The sequence below is a fragment of the Calliphora vicina genome, chromosome 2 (genome assembly GCF_958450345.1).
Source record: "Calliphora vicina chromosome 2, idCalVici1.1, whole genome shotgun sequence".
Lineage (NCBI taxonomy): Eukaryota > Metazoa > Arthropoda > Insecta > Diptera > Calliphoridae > Calliphora > Calliphora vicina.
In genome coordinates, this window is record NC_088781.1 from 87,522,074 (window position 1) to 87,545,704 (window position 23,631).

The following is a 23,631-nucleotide window of genomic DNA, read 5'->3' on the forward strand; positions in this document are numbered from 1 at the left end:
TGATTAAATTGTGGTCTCCCAATATTTTGTCTGTTTGCTACATTTTTGGAAAATAAATGCGTGTTATATTTTCTTGAATTTTATAAAAAAAAACTAAATTAATTTTATTTATTTTCAAATTTTAAAAATAAAATAAAAAACAACTTCGATTAAATAAAATAATGTAAAACAAAGTGTCTCCACATATACTCCCCTTCCAGACAAGCAAGGATAATCTCGCAGCTAGTCGGTAGTGATCGGTAAAAAAGCTGGTTTTAAACGGTCGATTGTTATGTTCCGAGTTTTGCCATTGATGTGTACTTGAAAATTTTTATCACCACGTTTCAAAACCAAATAAGGGCCGTTGTATGGTGGAGTAAGAGATGGTTTAATTCCATCATTTCTGACAAAAACATGAGTAGATTCATTTAGTTTAGGATGAATAAAAGGTTTTTTAATTGTATGATGTGAAGTATCTACAGGACGAATAGAATTCATGTTACTGGAAAGAATTTTGACGAAATGATTTTGTGGGATGAAGTCGGAATCCATGAAAAATTCTCCTGGTAATTTTAAAGTAGTGCCGTACACTATTTCCGCAGGTGACGAACTTATATCAGGTTTAAATGTTGTTCGTAAACCCAGTAGAACTAATGGTAGTGCTGTGGTCCAATTTTCTCTATTATAACACATAAGAGAACTTTTTAGAGTTCTATGCCATCGTTCTATAATACCATTTGCCTGAGGATGGTAAGCAGTTGTTTTTAAGTGATCAATGCCAAGAAGTCTTGATAATTCACTATAGCGTTGATTTAAATTGGGAGCCTTGATCGGTGGAAATTCTATTTGGTATACCAAATCGAGATATCCATTCATTAATTAGAGCCCGTGCAATTGTTTCTGAGTTAATATCTTTTAAAGGAATAGCTTCGGGCCATCTGGTATAACGATCTATTATGGTTAAACAATAACGATATCCTTCAGATGATGGAAGAGGCCCTATAATATCAATGTTGATATGTTCGAAACGTTGCGAAGTCAAAGAATATTTGTTCAGCGGTGATGATATATGTTTGCTTATTTTAGAACGTTGGCATAAAATACAACTTTTCACAAATTTTGCAACATCCTTTTGCATATGAGGCCATACAAAGCTTTCTCGAATAGAATTTAAAGTTGCTCTTATACCTGTATGAGCTATATTGTGAATTTTGCTAATTACATTTTCTCTGCAAGATTTCGGAATAAAAGGTCGAGCAGATGTGCTTGAAAAATCACAAAAGAGGATTTTATTAGAATTTGTTAATGGAATTGGTCTAAGTTTTAAAGATGTATTTGGTGATTCAAGAAACTCCTTAAGTTGAGGGCAATCTTTTTGTTCATTTGCTATAATTTGATAATCAATACTTTGCTCATTTGTTTGTAGAGCATTTATATTTATACGCGAAAGGGTATCTGCAGTAACATTGGTTTCACCTGGAACATGCAATATTCGAGAAGTAAACTGACCAATGAAGTCCAACTGGCGAATTTGACGTGGTGAAGATGAATCATGCTTTTTCGTAAAAGCAAAGGTAATTGGTTTATGATCTATCACACTTCGAAATCGCGTCCCTCCAATGCATATCTAAAGTGTTTAATTGCTAGATATATTGCTAACAATTCTCTATCATATGCACTATATTTTGATTGGGCATCGGACAATTTTTTTGAAAAAAAGCCAAGAGGTTTATGGTCAATAATTTGATTAAGAACTGCACCTACTGCAATATCGCTTGCATCCGTGCATAGAACTATGTTAGCGTTTGGGTTTGGATGAGCCAATAAACTTGATTTAATAAGTGCTTCTTTGCATGTTTCAAAATGTTGAATTGTCTCCGATGTCCATTGAATTAAAGTTCTATCCTTTTTCTTATTTCCATTAATAAGTTTGTTTAGGGGAACTTGGTGTTTAATTGGATTTCGGATAAATCTGCGGTAGAAATTTATCATGTTCAAGAAACGTTTTAATTCAAAAGCATGTTTTGGAAGAGGGTAATTTTGAATAGCTTCGACTTTTTTTGGATTAGGACTAATGACATTTTCACAAACAACATGACCCAAAAATGTAATTTGTTGCTTTCCAAATTCACACTTTGAAGGATTGATAGTTAACTGATATTTCCGAAGTCGCTCAAATACAATGCGCAGATGCTCAAGATGAGACTCAGGTGTTGAGGATGCAATGCAAATATCATCTAAATAACAAAAAGTGAAATCTAGATCTTTTAAAACCTCATTCATGTATCTTTGAAAAGTTTGTGCCGCATTACATACCAAAGGTCATATGTGTAAATTCAAATAATCCGAAGGGTGTGATAATAGCCGTCTTAGGAATATCGCACTGCCTTATAGTGCATTTACACCGAAGCGAAATCTAGTACATATGAGATTTCGAGCCAAATCTAGTTATTTTGACGAGATTTCCCATACAAAATGAAATCTACTTCGTGACTAGATTTTGGGGATATCTCCTCAAATCTACTCAGTACCAAGTGATGCAACCGTGAATTTCTTCATAACGGACTAAAAAATACAGCACTGTACAAGTAAAATTTGACAGATACAAATAAAAAAAATAATATAAAAAGTGCGGAACAATTTTAGCGTTTGATAAATATTTTCAATGGATGCAAATATGAATAAAAGTTAAATTTATAAATTATAATACTAAAAATTTACTTATTTACTGCGGGTTTTGTTAGTCAGCTGTTTTTGTTATTAAATGAAATCTTGCTAAATGTCAGAAAACAGCGGTGTAAACGGTATAGATTTTGAACAAGATTTCAATTAAAATCCACTAGATTTCGCCTCGGTGTAAATGCACTATTATAGGAATTTGATTATAAGCCCTGTTAAGATCAATTTTGCTGAAAACTCGTTTATCGTGCATAATACTTGAGAGATCTTGAATGTGTGGGAGCGGGTACTTATCGGAAATAGTTTGGGCATTTAAGGACCTGTAATCTCCACATGGGCGCCATGTGCCATTAGCTTTACGTACCATGTGGAGAGGTGAAGCGTATGGGCTGTTTGAAGGTCTGCAAATTCCCAGTTTCATTAAAAAAGAAAATTCATCTTTAGCTGCCTTAAGTTTTTCATTGCATAGGCGTCGTGATCTGGCTGTGACAGGTGGACCATTTGTTTCAATAACATGCTCAACACAAGTGGACGACAACGTTGAAGCAATTTTATTTATTTGTGTGATATCTACAAATTCAGATAACAATTCTGAGTACTGGCAAGATGAATCAAAGGTTTTTATTGAAGGAAAGTTACATAATTTTATAGAGGAACAATGTGAATATTGGTTAGTTTGTGAATCAATAATTTGTCTATTCTTAACATCAACTATTAAGTCATAGCGTTTCAGAAAATCCGCTCCAATTATATTATGCTTAGTTTTTGCGACAATAAAATTCCAATCCGTTTTTTTTCGAATACCAAAATCAAGTGTAAATTGAGTTGTGCCATACATTGCAATTGTCGAATTATTAGCAGCATAAAGAGTTGGGGATGATTTCTTGAATTTAAGTTTTTTGAAAGAATCAGAACTTACCAGAGAAACATCAGCTTCAGTGTCGACGAGAAATTGTTTACCACTTATGCATTAAACACATTCAAGACAGCAGGCTACCAACTTCAATCTGTCAAAAATAAAATGCACACGTTTATATGGAGACGATTATTTTAACGACAGCACAGCTACACGGCCACACGACTACTCATGACGATGTAGCCGAATTAGGCTAATTTCTATTTTTATCAACTACAAAACAGAAATAGTGTTGCTAATATAATAAAAAAATGTAAATCAAATTAGTGCTTAAAAAAATATATATTTTTTACTTAATTAAGAGAAGTTTCTGATAACCATATTGAAATAAATTAATAACAGGTACATAATTAATTATAACCATATATATATTTTTACTCAAAATAATTGTTTCAGTCTTAAATACTTTGGAATGTTGTACGGTTATTTTTTATTAAAGTGGCACCACTGAATTATTAATCAGCTGTTTACTTTGTAGCTGTCGTCTTTAAAATAATTCAGTAGCTGCCACACGACTACAACTGTAACCAGCAGAATTTGTGTTCGTGTAGTCGTGTAGCCTGTTGTCTTGAATGTGTTTAATGCATTAAACGGTCAGTAATAAAAAGGCATGAAAATCAGTCGAAATTGTTGTTGTTTTTTGGAACATCGGCGACTTTAGTATTAGTCGCCGAACTGATTAGTTTTTTGAGTTAAAGGTACAAGGTTCTTTACATTGTTTGGCATTATTGCCAAACTTGAAATGATACCAGCATAAAATATTTGTGTTAGCGTTTTGTTGAGAATTAGACTGGCGGCTCTGTTGATTTGGTAAAGATAAAGTTCTCAATGATTTTTCAATGCGCGAGATAGAATTTTCCAAATTTGACAGACGTTTATTTACTGATCCTGTGTTGCCAACTGCACATATATCAGAATTCAACGATTCCTCAGAAATTTCGGCTATCCCGTTGTTGCTATTTCTTAACGAATCAACGATTTCATCAGCAACCAGTGACAATTCTGTAAATGATATATTTGGCTGACTTCTTATCATACCTGCTAAAACCGCACGAGCTGTTGGAGGTAAACGTTGTAACCAAAAATCACGAATTATGTTCTTGTCTTGGGTTACATTGGTACGTTGTAGTTTAGTTAACAAATGACTTGGTTTGGTATCGCCCAACTGTATACGGGAAGCTAATTGCTCTAAACGTGATATTGATGAGGTAGAAAATTTATTTGAAATCACTTCTTTTAGAGTGATAAATTTATTAATCGATAGTGGATTGGTTATAATATCGAAAGCTTCATCATACAGACGCTCATCCAAATGAATAATAGTAATGCTGAATTGTTCGCTATCGTTAGTGATATTGTGCAACTTAAAAAACGCATCCAAACGAATAAACCATGACTCAATGTTGTTTAAAGAATATCCTTGAAGTTTTGGTAGTTGCACTTTCGATGAGTATGAATAAATTCCAGGAGAAGGATTTTCGAAATTGACGTATTGAGGTCCTTCCACAAATTCTTCATTGTCGTCAACATTATTCTCATTTTCTGCACGAGATGCTTGAGCTCTTGCAACACTTCGAGTTACTGGTCTATCGTTTTGCATGTTCAGCTATTGTCGGGGTCACCAGTTTTGGAAAATAAATGCGTGTTATATTTTCTTGAATTTTATAAAAAAACTAAATTAATTTTATTTATTTTCAAATTTTAAAAATAAAATAAAAAACAACTTCGATTAAATAAAATAATGTAAAACAAAGTGTCTCCACACATTCCTATTCAAATTATTGTTGAAATTGCGATTACCGAAACTTTGTCTAGCATTACTATTACTATTATGAGACACGTTATCATTATTTCGTTTTTTTGAACTCTGGTGTGTGTTAATTTGATTACCATAACTAGGTCTGAATGTAGTATTTTGATTTAAATTTAACATGGACAATTGATTTCTAACAGCTTCATTGAAAAGGAATTGAAGTGTATTATCGCTTATATTCTGGTTAGGTGGTACATTTTGACCAATTGAATTTCGTTGAGAAATATTAAGTAAACTATCTACTGAACCTGTGTGGTGTAGCATCAGTCTGCTTTTCAGCATTTGCTAATAAGTTATACGATTTTAGTTTAGTTTGCCTACAGGCTTTGCCACATGTAGGACAACCTTGCGTTTCTTTGAGTACGTTAACTATGCATTCCTTGTGAAAAATGTGACTACAAGGAGTAGACACTATGACATCATTAATTTCATAGTCCTTTCTACAAATGAAACATTGACGCAAGTTATTGTCGTCGGCTAGCGACGGAATATTTTCGTTACTGTGAACTAGTGACATTTTATATTAATTATATTAAAATTAATTGCCCAATTCACAATTGGTGTCGTAGCGTTGTAGCATTGTATGTCGTAAATATTTTTCAAACAAATTTTTCGAAACAAAAACAAAACATTAATAAAAAAAATTACGATATACAATGATACAACGCTACGACACAAATTGTGAATTGGGCAATTATATCTGCAGAACTTCGTTTGGATATACAGTAAGGTTGTGTGATTAAGTATATAAAATTTTAAGATTTGATACGGAAAATTGAGGCTTTCGTATTTCAGTAATTAGTTAATTGAAATATAACAAGAATCAAAAAAGAAAAGTGGACGACTTAGCAAATATCTTGCAAATATTAAAAAAATAATAATTTACAAGAAACATCTAAAAATCCATTTAAGCATCTAAAGGTGAGAGAAAAAACATTAAAAATAGTTTATAATTCTAAATACTACTTAATATGTAGTCAGCGTTGCCGTTTTGGGCTTTTCCTACCAAATTTGGTAGGATTTTTTTCGTTTGGTAGGAAGGTAGTTTAAATTGATTTTTGGTAGGTTGGATCAAATAGTATTTATTTACAAGATAGATTTATCGCATTATTAGAGATCACTAAGGCAGATGCAGTTTCAATTTTCCAACTTATAACAGATTTCTTTTCGGAACATAACTAGGGTTTTTAATTTCCCGACCTTTTTTGATTCCCGGGAATCGGGAAATTTTTTTCTACATTCCCGGGTACCCGAAATATATAATGATACTGTAAATTGGGAATATTATAGCCAAATTTCATATAAAAACTTTTTTTTTTTTCATCATTTATTTATTGTATCTTCATTATTTAATGAACTAACAATAAGTGGTTCAAATCTTATATCTAATATTATTATTTAATTAGTCCAGCCAGTGCCGGACGAAAAAATTTTGTGTTCATGGTTGTTTTGGTTAAATTGGCATTCTTCCTTCTAGATTAGGTCTGCTGTGTCCCTCCTTCTTAATCGAGTGTGGCCACGGTTATCTAATATGTTGCGGGCCAGCGGGTTTGGGTGAACTTCAAGTTTTTTTAAATATTTTTGTACGTTTTTCGAGATTTCAGTTTTTACAATGGGCACGTTTAGATCTTTGTGTATATTCGCGTTTTTGATATACCAGGGGGCAACTGTGATCATTCTTAGAAACTTGTTTTGGCGTCTTTGGATCTTTTCTACATTTGACGCTGAGGCCGTGCCCCATAACTGTATGCCATAACACCATATCGGTTTTATGATCATGTTATAAAGTAGAAGTTTACAATCTAAACTAAGCGTGGAGTTTCTGCCAATAAGCCAATTAATTTGAATTGATTTCAATTTCATTTGAGTCAACTTTGCATCTATATGACTTTTCCATGTAAGGCGACGATCGAGATGTATTCCGAGGTATTTCACTTCCGATTGTTGAATTATTGTTTGGTTATTGATATGAATAGGGGGGCATGATTCTCTACGCAATGTAAATGTAATGTGTGTACATTTTTGCTCGTTGACTTTAATTTTCCATTGTTTTAACCATTTTTCTAATTCAAATATGTGGTTTTGTAAGTGACGAGACGCTTCTTGAGGGTTTTCATGAATGCTTAGAATAGCAGTATCATCAGCAAATGTTGATGTATGAGTGCGATTGTTAGTTGGCATATCAGACGAATACATCAAATATAAAAAAGGTCCCAGGATACTGCCTTGGGGGACTCCAGCTTCAATGGGTTGTGCAGTACTTAAAAAGTTTCCCTCTTTAACCTTAAATGTTCGACCAGTTAAATAGCTTTCCAACAGCTTATGTGTGTTTGCCGGTAAATTTTGACTCAATTTGTATATTAATCCAGCATGCCATACCTTATCAAACGCTTGAGAGATGTCGATGAAGAGTGCAGAACAGTATTTCTTTTCTTCAAACGCTTTTCTCACCATATTTACAAGTCTATGGGTTTGTTCGATAGTACTGTGTTTTCTTCTAAATCCAAATTGATGATTCGGAATACAATTGTTTTCAGTTAACATCGGGTACAACTTGTTCATAAGTATCTTCTCAAATAGCTTTGATATATTAGACAATAGGCTGATGGGTCTGTATGATTCTACTTTTGTGTGATCTTTTCCCGGCTTGGGTATCATGGTAACCAGTGAAACCTTCCATTCTGGAGGATAATATTCAAGTCGTAATATAGCATTAAAAATAAAAAGAATTATTTTTATTGCTATCCGGGGTAGCTCCATAAGCATCTTGTTGCTGATCTTATCCATACCAGGCGCTTTCTTGGGATTTAAATCAGCAATAGCATTTTCGATCTCTCGAATCTCAAAACGTAGGGGTACGGCTGCTGCAAAATAGGGTGCAACAGGTGGCAACTCAATTGCTTCGTTTGTTGTGTTCGGTGTAAATACTTTTTTTAAATGATTGACAAACAGATTCCCTTTTTCAGTATCATTTCTTGCCCAACCACCACTTGAATTTCGCAAGGGGGACTTACATATAACGGGTCTTTTAAGATTTTTTGTTGCTCGCCATAATGAGTAATCCGATTGTGGGGTTGCGTCCAGGCTTTCTAAATATTTATTCAATGATTCCATTTTTCGAAATTCCAAGAGCTTTTTAAGTCTTTTTATACAATCTTTAAGCTTCGATTTTAGTTGGGGGGATCTGTGTAATTGCCACTCTCTTCGAAATCTTCTTTTTTCATTTAAGAGCCGTTCGACATCTGCAGAATTAATTCTATTATATCTGAATTCTCGGGGTGTTTGGGTAGCATGTTGAGCAGCCATTCTGAGATTTTTATCGAAATTGATAAGAGAGTGATCGATGTTTTCTGGTGTTCTTAGCGGTATGTTTTCCGAGCAATGTGTACTGAGGTATTTTTTATATTTGAGCCAATTTATTCTTGTGCCTGCCATCGCTAAATTACCAGTCGGGGATACAATTTCTAGGGGGCTCAATAAAGTAATAATAGTGGGTGAGTGATCTGAAGATAGTTCCAGCGAGGATTCAATTTGAATCATTTCTCTAGGGATATTTTTCATCACGCTAAAATCAATAACATCCGGTATTTTTCGTGGGTCAGTAGGCCAGTAAGTAGGTTGGCCGCTCGAAAGCACATGCAAACCCATTTTAGAAATTGAGTCGAACAAAACACGACCTTTAGGGGTAATCAGTCGTGATCCCCAGAATGTGTGCTTAGCATTATAATCGCCAGCAGCCAGGAAACGGGGGCCTAGTGATTTAAAAAATCTATTATATTGACTTTCTGTAATTGAGAATCTTGGGGGTGAGTATATCGATGAGATCACTAAGTTTCGATGAAAATCTTCAAGACAGATTGTAGTAGCTTGAAGATAATCTTCGCAAAAATCACACATTAAGTAGTGTTTTATTCGAGCTTTTATTAAAATTGCCGAGCCTCCGCATGCTCTACCTCTGGGATCTTTGGTGTCATATATTACATATCCATTTATTCGAAAGGAACTTCTGGACGTCAAATGAGTTTCAGAAACCAGCATTACATCAATTTGTTGGTTTCTTAAAAAATATTCGAGTTCGTTTTTGTGTTGGCGTATGCCGTTTGCATTCCAAAAACATATTCTTAGGCAGTTCATGGTCTGTTAAGCACAGCCTGCAATAACATTGATTGCATCTTAAGCATTTCTTGCATCATGTTACTCATTGAGTTTGTAAAGTTATTTACCGATTGCACAAGAGTTTCTATTGTAGATTCTAGTCGGGTAAAATTGAAAATTGGCGTTTGCTCTCTTACCTCTGGGTTCATATTTTCGTTTTGGGGTTGACGGACTTGCGGCTGAGTTTGGTTGTTTCTAAGTACATTTGCATATGTTACTTTGTTGTCATATGTCTGTTGCAACGGGGGGTAGTTCAAATTGATGTTATTTAATGGCTGAGCGGGGAAAATCTTTGGTTTCTGGCTTTGTGATTTTTTAACAATTGAGTAGACAGGACAACCCCTGTAGTTTGCTGTGTGGTTACCTCCGCAATTGCTGCATTTTTTTATTTTAGGATCATCTTTAGATTTGTAACATTGGGATGTGTTATGCAACTCCCCGCAAATGACACATACTGGTGGCAATTTGCAATATGCCTTGGTGTGTCCATATTCTTGGCAATTCATACATTGAACGGGGCCAAATCGTTTGTGTGGTTCTTCTACCGTAATTTTACGATGCAATAAGTACTTCAAGTTATATATGGGATGTGTTTCATTTTTTTTCAGGTTTATGTCACCGGGTTCAAGTTCAACACGGAAGAGTGGTTGGGGTATTTTTTCGCGATTTCTAATATTTATCACATTTTTTGTCTTATAGCCTTTATCTTCTAAGCTTTGCTTTATTTCGAGTGGTTCAACATTACAGTCAATACCCTTTATTACAACTTGTAGACCCTTGCTTCCTTTCAGCTGATAAGTGTAAAAACTTTTCTTTTGAGTTTCAAAATATGTTACAACCTTTCTATAATCGTTTTCGCTATTGACCTGTATTTTAGTTTCATGAATCTTGATTGGGATTACGTAAAAAGAGTTCTCTCCTATTAATGAGATCAGGCTCTGAACCAGTGGATTCGAATTATTTTCTCTCAAGTAAATGGGGGGTGGTTTTGTAGAATGGATTTTATTTACTGGTTCATTAGTTTCACATTCCAGAATAGAAAAACGATTTTCATTGTTTAGTCTATGAGGTTCACTATCCTTATATAATTTGGCCAAGGGTGCCGCTTTCGAAGACTTGGGACTTCGTGCCCGTTTTAAAACTGTAATATACCGGTCCATTCCAACCTGTATTTGGGATTTATTTTCTTTATTTAATGGTTGACTAATCTTGGGTACAGCGCCGCTTAATGGGTTAATTTTATTTGTAGTTAGTGTGGTGGAATTCGTATCTGAAGCTGATATAGCCAGCGTTATAATTATTAAATATCAGAGCTTCGAATTAATTAATAAAATTTGAGCTTAATTCACTAAAATCTTAATCCGTAATTGAAAAATGTCAGCCTTTTATTCCATAAATCCATTCCTAATATTTAATTTTTTAGATTCATTCCAAAGCCTTTGTTTAAACTGAATTAAATTTAAAGTTAATTAATAACAGAATTTATTCAAACTTAGAATGATTAAATTTTTGTTAAATCAAATCATTTACAAAATTAATTGAAAAAAATTTTCTTAAGCCTTTTTGTACTAGATTTGAATTGAAGAAAAATTTAGTCAATTAATAAATTTGAGAAGCTATTTTGTTATGGATTTGAAGAAGAAATTTAAAGTAATTAGAATGATTCAATAAGAAATAAATTCTATAAATAATGAATTCACTTTTTAAATTTTCATACGAAAAACCACAAAAAAATATTAGTAGTAAGCGATTTATTATGCCGAGATATAAGCAAAAAACTGTAAAAAAAACTTTTCACTGTTTGTTGGCGAAAAAAATGGAGTTCTTAGTTGTTTTCAATGTATTTTCGTCAGTTTTTAATTCCCGGGATTCCCGACTAAAAATCCCGGGAATCGGGTAGTGAAAAATTGGCAAAATTCCCGGGAAATTTGTACTGGGATAAAAACCCTACACATAACGTTCCTTTAAAAAACTTGATCGGATTGGTAACAGACACGGTGCTAACGTTATGGCTGGTGACGTTACTTACTAATGAAACTGACTTGTTGTATTGTATTTTGTTTTTATATCACGTTTTTATGACGTAAATGGTATAAGAGCAGCAGAACTAAATCAAAACTTATTTTTTATTCTTGACATACATACATATGTATATGATTTTAAAAAAATGGTAGGTTTAAAACGATTTTGGTAGTTTTTTGACAAAAATTTGGTAGGAAATAGATTTGTTCAGTGGCAATGCTGTATGTAGTGTAGATGCTAAAAAAGTGTACAACAATAACATGAATTATCCACCTCTGCATTAACATTTATTCATAAACAAAAGCAAGAAACGAGCGACAACACAACCTTCTTCAATGACAACTCATAAAAGACTGAATTGTGTTTTCTATGCGTGTGAGTAGTCTGTGTAAATTTAGTAACGCCCACAATGCACTGTGCATAGGAGTTGCCGATCTCGGGTCTAAACCAACAAAAAGACAAACAATATGTGAAAGTATAACTAAAAATATATACATTTATATTTTTAAATAATAATAATATGATGATGATGTTGAGATCCCAAAACAAATTATATTAAAAGATGTGAAAAGAAAAAAAAAATATTTTGAATTCCTAATGTTTCGGGGCCCCACGTTGGGCGCCATTTTGTATTATACTCGTTATTTTAGTGAGTTTCAGAATTTAACATTTTAGTTAATTTAAACTATTTTCTTGTGGGCGGGGATCGTGTTCCATGGGACCAGTTATGTACAATAACAAAAAAACTACGTACGATTTAATTGCCCTTGGATAATAAAAATAATTCCACAATTTTCTTAAAATCTATTAAAATTTATCTTTGATGATAAAGCTTAGCCTCTAAACCCACCCATCCGTGTTTCTTTCCGTGGCTCTAATTTGTGGTAGAAACCCTAACACACTAATCTCACTTCTATCACTGAAGTTCTACATTAAAAGAGAATTACAGACCAATCATTTTAATAAAAGTTCATTATATTAGATATTAAACAAAACTCTTAAGAATATTTATAAAAAAAATACTTTACACTCAACATTACATCTCAGAAGTTTTTTTTTTAAAGTGAACTTAAATAAGAGTAATTAAGTAACAACAGAGAAATCTTAAAGCTGCAAGTGAGCATAAACAATTAGCTCAAACCAAATTTGACCCATTGTAGGTCCAACTTACTATGGTCTTATATACGTCGTTGCAAATGCCTTTGAAATATTTATCATTAGATATCCATATTGTCTATATTAATGTCTTAGTAATCCAGATATAGGTCTAAAATAGGTCAAAAATCGAGGGTGTCTTGGTTTTTTCCTCATATCTCAGCCATTTTGCTGATTTTAAATAGGAAAATTCTCGAAATTTGTATTTTGAAGTATAATTTGGTGAAGGGTATATAAGATTCGGCACAGCCGAATATAGCTCTCTTACTTGTTTCATTTTAATTTTATTGGAAATCTTTATTAGTTAGTGATGGGCTTAATTTTAATCCCTATCGTGCCTATAAAAAGGCCTATGTATTTTCAGGAGTGTCGAAAACAGTTTATTATACCCACAATCAACAAAGATATACTGATTTTGTCATTCCGTTTGTAACATATCAAAATATTTCTGACAGACACACATTAGTGTATATATTCATATCGATCGGAAACACTCCTGTCAAAAACCTAACTCAGTTGTCAAAAATATAAGTGGTGCGAATGTATTAGTAAAAACAACTATGTGAAAATAACACTCGTATGTGTAATTATTTTTAGTAATCATTTTTTTTTGTTTAAGTTTATTTCTTCTTTCCGCTCTATGTATATTTCTCTATGGATCTAGCTATGTCTATCTGCTGTCTGTTGAAAATCTGTTGATAAGGTTAGTTTGGTATTGAAAATAAGCAATATCGGTCCATGATTTTTCCTAGCCGCCATCCTGATAAAATTGTGCACAAATTAGTTCTATGTACTCTGAAATTATACTGTAAAGTATTGCGAAAATTGGGCAACATTTTGACCCTAATTCCCATACAAGGCCCCCCTCAGAAAATGACTTGAACATTCATAATTGTCTTGAAATAAGTAATATCGTGATGAAATTGAACTTAAACAAGTTTTATATGAAGATTCGGCACATCCGAATATAACACTCTTAATCGTTTTTTTATACAGTAGAATTTGATTCTTTGTGATAACATCGGTATCGGTATTTGGGAATACTTATATTGGTAATTGAATCTGAAATATCCAGTTTTCCATAACTCTGGCGCATAAATCAGGCTGAAAATGAACGATGCACAGTGGTTTAGAAACTTTTTTTTTTGGAAATAATTCGGTATCTTGGGAACTATTGGAGATATTGTTACGAAATTTCACATGGTTTGAGCTGAGGTGATTTCGAGTTGATTTACGTTTGTTCAGCTTCCCAGCTCTAATGGGGTCCAGTACGTAGCCCCTCAAAGTTGGTCACCTCGGGTCTCAAAATTTTTAAAAAAATCTGCAAAAATCCATTTATGATCCGAATGAGCTGAAATTTTTAATATAAATAGTTCTTGAGATATAAATAGTATTTTCCAGTTGATTTACGTTTGTTCAGCTTCCTAGCGATAATGGGGTAAGTGCGTAGCCCCTCAAAGTTGGTCAACTCGGGTCTCAAATTTTTTAAAAAATCGCCAAAAATCCATTTATGATCCGAATGAGCTGAAAATTTGAATATAAATAGTACTTGAGAAGATCTACAAAAAATACGATTACAAGTGTAGGTTATCCCTATGAGTTGAAGAGATATTCAGGTTTATTGCTTTATTTTTTTTAAATTTGCTCGATCTTTTTATGCTTTTTTAGATATGGCGGGGCTACGGAAGGTCCAAATTTATTTTTAAAATATCAGCAATCAACTATCAGCTAAATAAAATAAAAAAACTTGCTAACAGTTATCTCTTCCCTATAAAAAGTTATACGCACCCAAAGTTGGAACTTGTAATAAGGGTCTTATTTTTTAAGTTTTTTCCCAAAAAAGCCCATATATTTTTTATTTTGTAGAAAAAAAAAGTTCTTCGAGACTATATAGAATTTGTATATGATTCGGAAAGATAACTTAATGCAAAAGCGTGTAAAGAAAAGTTTGGCTCACTTAAGCGGACATACCACCCCCCAGTACTATGCAAACTTGGCCAATTTAAAAAAAAATTTGGTTTGAGTACAAAATTCTAAAAAGGAAAAATATTTGTATAACCCCATGTTTTTTTTAAATACCTTCTAAGTATTTTTACTATCACACGGTAAATAACGTCACAGTAGGCACTTTTCTAAAACAACTCAGTTTTTGGAACACTTTTCCCCGTTTTAGGAATTTCAGTATTTGAAAATAAAAAAATGTCAAAAATTCTAATGCCATTGATTTAAGGACAATTGAGTCTAAATTGGTTCCAAATTTTTTTATGATATCTTTAATTGTTAAAATTTTACATTAATTCAAATTTTATATTTTTATTCGTGGAAAATCACCATATGATAATTTTTTTTAGTTTTTAAGGTAAATGAAGTTCCAAAATTTTATAAAATTATTTAATTTTCCTCAATTCATATTGTTTTCAACAATATCAAATACTTATATAAAAAGCTTTTATTTACTCCTCAGAAGTTCCACAAACCTTGCCCCATTTGACAAGTTTGTACCATGTGAAATTTCGTAACAATATCGAGCCCTTAGCGCCAAATTATCGTAAGCGTTTTGTCGCAAATTTTACAGGAGAAGGTTTTTTCGATTATTTTGAAATTTATACATAGAATTAAAAATTTTATGATGCGATATATTATGATTTCGTTCAAGCTATTTGTTTATTTTTCAAAAATATTTATAACTTTTGACAATTAAAAAAAATTCATGGAATACTTTATTGAAAAATATGACAAAAAATATATTTTATTGAATTTTTGCATAGATACAAATTTTTCGAATTGAAATAAAATATTTATTTATGAATAGTTTTTAATGAAATTTCAGAGTTATGTAAAATTTTCTACTTAAAATGGAAAAATAAAAACGAATTTTGAAATTTATTACCAGCAATCCCGCAATTCCCGAAAAAGTGTTGAAAAATCCCAAAAATGGAAATTTCTAGTATTTTGGCTATAATATCCATACCAGGGTCGAAGTTATCGGAATCCTTTACAAAATAATTAAAACCATATTGGGCCATCTAAAATCGGTTATTATATTTTGATATCGAATATGCGATTTGAGAATTTTTGGCCTAAAGTTTAATTTTACATAAAACAAGAAGAGTGCTATATTCGGCTATGCCGAATCTTATATACCCTTCACCTTTGTTGTGGATGCATTATTATTTTTTATAATTAGTATATATGTATGTACATTGCCCACTTTCAGCGTACAGCATCCTAAATTTATCAAGAACACAAAAAACAACAACAACGCCAAACGAAACAAAACACCAAAAGAAAAAACAAAATACGCAAGGCAATGAAACACACATCCAAACATACGTTTAATTGTATAAAAAACAACAACAACGCCAAAAGAAACAAAATACGCAAAGCATGCACATCCAAACATACGATTTGTTGCTTTTTTGTCAAAAAAACCAACACACAACCAAACAGAAGTTTAGTTGTATAAAAAACAACAACGCCAAAAGAAACAAAACACAAAAAAAAACAAAATACGCAAAGCTTGCACATCCAAACATACGTTTTGTTGCTTTTTTGTCAAAGCATGCAATACATTGTGTTTTTTGATGAAATTTCAGAGGATGTCTCGGATTTTTGCTCATATCTCCGTTCTCGAAAGTATGTCTGACAGAATTGTTGAAGATTTGGATCCCGGAGATATCTGGGGCCTTCAGAAAATTGATTTCAACAGACAGACACACAGACAGACAGACAGACGGACAGACAGACGGACATGGCTTAATCGACTCCGCTGTCTATAAGGATCCATAATATATATACTTTATAGGGTCGGAAATGAAAAATGTAGAAATTACAAACGGAATGACAAACTTATATATACCCTTCTCACGAAGCTGAAGGGTATAAAAACAAGTAAGAGTGCTATATTCGGCTATGCCGAATCTTATATACCCTTCACCTTTGTTGTGGATGCATTATTATTTTTTATAATTAGTATATATGTATGTACATTGCCCACTTTCAGCGTACAGCATCCTAAATTTATCAAGAACACAAAAAACAACAACAACGTCAAACGAAACAAAACACCGAAAGAAAAAACAAAATACGCAAGGCGATAAAACCAACACACATCCAAACATACGTTTAATTGTATAAAAAACAAAAACAACGCCAAAAGAAACAAAACACAAAAGAAAAACAAAATACGCAAAGCATGCACATCCAAACATACGTTTTGTTGCTTTTTTGTCAAAACAAAACCACATACGCAAAGCAAAAAAACCAACACACAAACAAACATACGTTTAGTTGTATAAAAAACAACAACAACGCCAAAAGAAACAAAACACAAAAAAAAAACAAAATACACAAAGCATGTATTTGTCAAAGCATGCAATACATTGTGTTTTTTGATGAATTTTTCAGAGGTTGTCTCGGATTTTTGCTCATATCTCCGTTATTTATGGACGGATTTTGCTGATTTTAAATAGCAAAATTCTCGAAAGTATGTCTGACAGAATTGTTGAAGTTTTGGATCCGGGAGATATCTGGGGCCTTCAGAAAATTGATTTCAACAGACAGACAGACATGGCATAATCGACTCCGCTATCTATAAGGATCCAGAATATATATACTTTATAGGGTCGGAAAATTATATTGTGGAAATTACAAACGGAATGACAAACTTATATATACCCTTCTCACGACGGTGAAGGGTATAATAAAGTAATTAGGTAGTTTTCTTGTAAATATTATACAATAAAAAAATAAGTTGATTATGAAAATATTGTTACGTTTTAACCTTTTCAAAACGCTGGTTTATTTCCTTTAAATAAACCGGATACTTTTGATTGCAAATAAAAGCCGTTTAGTAGTTTAAAAATTGTAACAACTCTTTATTTCTTTAAAATGTACAACAACAACAGAATTAAATAGCCACACAATGTTTTTTTATACACGTTTATAAATTCTCAGAATTACAGACACAATTTATAATGTACACGAATTTACTTGAAACAAACACAACACACTTTAAGGCACTTAGATGATGTTTCTTCGAAAAGCGTCTCTGATCAACTCACTCACGACTGCAACCTCTGCCACTATTTATAACACTGCATTATCATCTAGAAAGCTCTTTAACTGTCAAAGTTCGAATATTCTAGATCATACGCCATCTGTGGTGTACTTTCTACAATGTTCTTTAACTGATTATTCGAACTCGAATACAGCGTTGCCAACTTACAATCAAATCAACTGAAAGCTTTTATTTAACAATGCCCACAGATATGTTACAGTTTTACAGCACTGTTACTTGAAAGCATTATGCTACTTTTAAATCAGCCGTTAAAATCGTTATATTTGAATTCAAGTACAATTTCGTAACACTGCCCCCCGCTTAAGCCTGTTCGTCCCGAAGAGGCATAGATTCACTTCTCCCATATGCAGCTAGTCGTTTTAGATGTACGACCTTAATTCCCGATATCAGTCTTCCACATTTCCGTATTCTATAAACCATGTCGTCCAATTTCTTAACTGCCCTATGTGGTCCTTTGCAGTGATTCCTTAATTTGGATGACAAACCCTTATTACTTTGTGAGCTATATCTGATTTTCATTTGGTCATTTATCATTTTAATTCGGCTCCGAACGAGTTCATGCATTTCTTTTTCTGCTGAAGCACCTTCACCCATCTTGGAACCCGGCCTGATGATCTTTTCTCTGCGGGACAGACCTATCTCTCCAACAGGAACCATTCTGACGTTGCACTGTTCAACGAGGGCCTCCATTGTTACATGGTCACTTCTCACATCCGCTGGTTCCAACACCAACAAACCATTGTCTATACAATCTTCCACTTCCTCACGGGCCCACACCAAATCCTCTGACTGCGGTGGCAACCTTTTGTGCTCAACGAAAACTAACTTTCTTACTTGAGACTTGCTCGCATATCCGACGTCAAGGGGTATTTTAACATTTCGCCAATTCATGACTTTTTGTCCCATATCCAAAGTAATGCTGTGATTAATCATGAAGTCTGCACCAATGATTACTTCGTCCACAATATCGGCAACAACAAAGACATGATTTACGCTAATACCACCAATAGTTAGTTTCACATTAACTTTACCATGGACAGTGGCAGGCTCTCCAGTAGCGGTGCGTAGACTTACATTGCAAATTGGTTCTATCGATTTCTTTACTAAATCTGTTCTGATGATAGACTGCGACGCTCCCGTGTCCATAGTAAGGATGTGCTTCCGACCGTTGATGTACCCACTAGCAGTAAGATTGTTATTTTCCTGCTGCAGTACTGATATGGAGATGGTAGGGCCATCAGGTGTGGGTGTCAGATCCTGTCCCTCAGTGCAAGCTCGCTTTAAAGGTGGCTCCTGTAATGCTTGATGATTCGCCAGCTGGTTATTTCTTGATGCTGAAACATATCTGATTCGCTTTATTGGTGCTCTGCAGTTTCGCTGAATGTGACCCATTTTTCCACAGTTATAACATTTAACTTTGGCTTTAGTTTGTCTCTTACTTAATGCCTCTAAAACTGCCTCTATTAATTCCTTTAATTCGTTGACCATACTTCTATCATTTTCAGCGACAACCTCGATTTTCCGTACATTACACACCTGGGGTTTTGAAATTATCTTTGCTGTTTCTTGTACCAGCGCGAATGAAACGGTTTCCGCAAATGTTGACTTCCGTGTGGCATAAACCGCATGTTTTACATCAGGGTCACGAAGCCCATTCACAAATGCCTCAATCTTGAAATGGTCCAATAACGGATGGTTTTCGTCTGGATATGTAAGCTGCATCAAACGTTCGATTTCTGCCGCAAAGTCTTGTAACGTCTCATTAGGTTTTTGTACTCTACCACGCAATTCCATTCTGTATAATTCTTTTTTATGTTCGCCACCGTAATAATCATAACAATTTCTGTTGCTTGCTGGCACGCTTTCAAGAACTACTGCTGCATTCCCTTTTAAGGCCAATATCAATTCTATAGCTTTTTCTTCATTGTTCCACATGTTTCTAATGGCAACTGTATCAAACTGGAACTTGAAAACATTAAACGGTGTGCTGCCATCAAAACTAGGGGCCTTTATTCTACTCGATGTGTCTGAAATAACTCGCACCGGTCCATCTTGGCATTGAAGATTATTAACCTTTCTTTCCAGGTCATGCAGTTTATTGTCGACACCAATCTCTAAGTCGGAGAGTTTTTTATTGACGTCTATGGCTTGTATTTCTAAACAGCTTTCTAAGTCGGACACCTTTTTCTCAATGCCATCCACTCTGCTGTTTATAACTTCCGATATTTGATGAAGCTTCTCGTCTGTCGCTCTAGAAGTTTCTTCAAATTTCATTTCCATTATTTTATTTTCTTCTTTAACTTCCGCAAGTTTCTCGTTGTTTACTTTAGAAGTTTCTTGAACTTCTTTAAATTTCTCCATCATAGCAGCAAACATTGTGGATAAATCCATGCTGTTTGTTGTTGCACGGGTATAAACTTCCATTTCTTCTTTATACTCAAATTCGTAGGCTCCGATGTCAATATCTCGCCGCTTGAATTCATCTATGAGCCTCTTCTGCAACTCTGCTTTGTTAAATGCAGTTGGTAGCTCCAACTTACTCAATTCTTTCTTGAGTTGTTCAACTTTCAGTTCCTCAAACTTCATGCTTATTATTTTGCAATCCCACTTCTGACACCAATTGTTACGTTTTAACCTTTTCAAAACGCTGGTTTATTTCCTTTAAATAAACCGGATACTTTTGATTGCAAATAAAAGCCGTTTAGTAGTTTAAAAATTGTAACAACTCTTTATTTCTTTAAAATGTACAACAACAACAGAATTAAATAGCCACACAATGTTTTTTTATACACGTTTATAAATTCTCAGAATTACAGACACAATTTATAATGCACACGAATTTACTTGAAACAAACACAACACACTTTAAGGCACTTAGATGATGTTTCTTCGAAAGGCGTCTCTGATCAACTCACTCACGACTGCAACCTCTGCCACTATTTATAACACTGCAATATCATCTAGAAAGCTCTTTAACTGTCAAAGTTCGAATATTCTAGATCATACGCCATCTGTGGTGTACTTTCTACAATGTTCTTTAACTGATTATTCGAACTCGAATACAGCGTTGCCAACTTACAATCAAATCAACTGAAAGCTTTTATTTAACAATGCCCACAGATATGTTACAGTTTTACAGCACTGTTACTTGAAAGCATTATGCTACTTTTAAATCAGCCGTTAAAATCGTTATATTTGAATTCAAGTACAATTTCGTAACACTGCCCCCCGCTTAAGCCTGTTCGTCCCGAATAGGCATAGATTCACATCTCCCATATGCAGCTAGTCGTTCTAGATGTACGACCCTCATTTTAGATCTCAGGCTCTTTTCTTTCTGTATTCTGTACACCACGTCGTTTAATTTCTTAATCACCTTGTATGATCCATCCCAAGGGGTTTGTAGTTTGGGAGACAGTCCTTTCTTGCGTTGTGGGTTATACAGCAGTACAAGTTGGCCTTCATTAAATCCCTCAGAATTCGCTGCTCGATCGTATCTGGATTTCATTTTGTCGCTGGTCATTTTTATTCGTCTGCGTACGAATTCGTGAAGTTCGTTAAGGTCAACTTGCTCTTGGGAAGTGTTTTCATTATTTGATGAGGGCTTAATACCGAATTCTAAATCACCAGGCAACTTGAGTTCTGTCCCGAAGACAATTTTTGCAGGTGTTCGAGAGGTTGAGTCATGAACAGCTGACCTGTATGCCAATAGAAATTTTGGTATGTGTTCATCCCAGTCCTTCTGGTGTGCACTGACCACTTTTCTTAAATATTCCTCCAGGGTGCGATTGAGTCTTTCGACCATGCCATCAGATTGAGGATGCAGTGGCGTTGTTCTGGTTTTTCTTATTCCGTATAAGTCGCACATTTCCTTGAATACGGCGGATTCAAAATTTCTACCCTGATCCTAGTGCAACTCCAGTGGAACACCATAGCGACACACCCAGTTGTTCACAAATACGCTTATAACCGTTTTAGCTTCCTGATTGGGTATTGCATATACCTCTGGCCATTTGCTGAAATAATCCATAACCACTAGAACGTAACGGTTTCCAGCATCACTGACAGGGAAAGGGCCTGCTACATCCATCGCAATCCGCTCGAATGGGGCACCTGAGTTATACAGCTGAAGTTGTCCACGACTTCTTCTTACTGGGCCCTTCGCTGCTATGCATTGTGGACAATTGGCTACCCAATCGGCTACTGCTTGCTGACAATCCACCCAATAAAAACGTTGTTTTAGCTTCTCTAAGGTTTTTGTCACACCATGATGACCACCACTGGTACCGTCATGAAACTCTTTCATTACTTCGTTTATTTTAGAGGATGGTACAACAATTAGATTTGTCACTGTTTTACCGTCAGCACTTTCCCATATGCGGTATAAGCAGCCATTTAACAATTGTAGACTATTCCATAGGGCCCAATATGATTTCATCAGTGGACTTTCGGCCGATATTTCTTCCTTTGTCGATATTATTTTTGACAGTATGGGGTCATTTCTCTGCGATACATACCAATCTGCACTGGACTCTATATGCATTAGTCGAACGTCAATGACACATTCCTTTCTCTCGGCATTTGCGCAATGCTTGCATTCCACGTTGCAAGGCCGTCTTGAGAGCGCGTCCGCATTGCCGTGTTTCAAACCCTTCCGGTGCTCGATGCTAAAGTCATAGCTCTGAAGCCGCTCAATCCAACGAGCCAGTTGCCCTTCAGGTTGTTTAAATTGCAACAACCACCTGAGGGCAGAATGATCGGTTCTCAGTTGGAAGTGCTGACCATACAAATACTTGTGGAAATGCTTCACACACTCCAATATTGCCAGGAGTTCACGTCGCGTTACGCAGTAATTTCTCTCAGGCTTGGAAAGTATTCGGCTGTAGTATCCTATGACCTTTTCCGTCCCGTTGATCACATGCGAAAGCACACCGCCTATTCCGTATCCACTTGCATCGCTGTCTAGCACAAACTTCGCCCCTGGGATGGGATATGCCAAAATTGGGGCTGTACACAACAATTCCTTTAACTGAAGGAATGCCTGTTCTTGAGATTCACTCCACAGGAACGCTCGCGACTTCTGTGTTAGCTCATGTAGGCTTGCGGCAACACTGGCAAAATTCGGTACAAATCGTCGGTAGTACGTACAAAGGCCTAGAAAACTGCGCAATTCGTGAAGATTTCTCGGACGAGGCCAGTCCTTTACGGCTCGTATTTTATCCTCATCTGTTGATATGCCGTCTGCTGTTACGCGATGCCCTAAATACTTAACTTCTTTCTGGAACAATGCACATTTCTTTACGCTAAGTTTTAGTCCAGCCGCTGCTATTCGTTTAAGGACTTCTTCAAGGTTTTTCAAGTGTTCATCGAAAGTCTTCTCCATGACAATTATGTCATCGAGGTACACCAAACATGTCTTCCAGTGAAGTCCTTTCAACACATGTTCCATTAAACGCTCGAATGTGGCTGGAGCATTGCAGAGTCCAAAGGGCATCACATTAAACTGCCATAATCCATCACTAGCACTAAACGCAGTTTTCTCTTTGTCTTTTTCTGCAAACTCTACCTGCCAATAACCACTTTGCAAGTCCAATGTGGAGAACCATTTTGTTCCAGCTAATGTGTCCAGGGTGTCGTCAATTCTTGGTAGCGGGTAGCTGTCTTTTTTAGCAACGTCGTTCAGCTTTCTATAATCGACGCAAAACCTAGTGCTTCCGTCTTTCTTTTTAACTAACACAACAGGCGAGCTCCAATGACTTGAAGATGGTTCGATTACTCCATCCCGCTCCATTTCGTTAACCAACTCCTTCGCCTCACTTCGTTTTGCTAGAGGAA

The 23,631-nt window shown here is 34.8% G+C and overlaps 1 protein-coding gene across 1 annotated transcript; it reads right to left on the reverse strand.

Annotated features, from left to right (window-relative positions):
- Nucleotides 1–4,253: 4,253 nt before the first annotated feature.
- Nucleotides 4,254–5,174, reverse strand: LOC135950643 (uncharacterized). The gene has a single exon (XM_065500174.1). The coding sequence runs from the start codon at nucleotides 5,172–5,174 to the stop codon at nucleotides 4,254–4,256; it is 921 nt and encodes a 306-aa protein (XP_065356246.1).
- Nucleotides 5,175–23,631: the final 18,457 nt, after the last annotated feature.

What these genes read in the sequence shown, in the direction of transcription:
- LOC135950643 (XM_065500174.1), bottom strand. Translation starts at nt 5,174, where the DNA reads ATGCAAAACGATAGACCAGTAACTCGAAGTGTTGCAAGAGCTCAAGCA.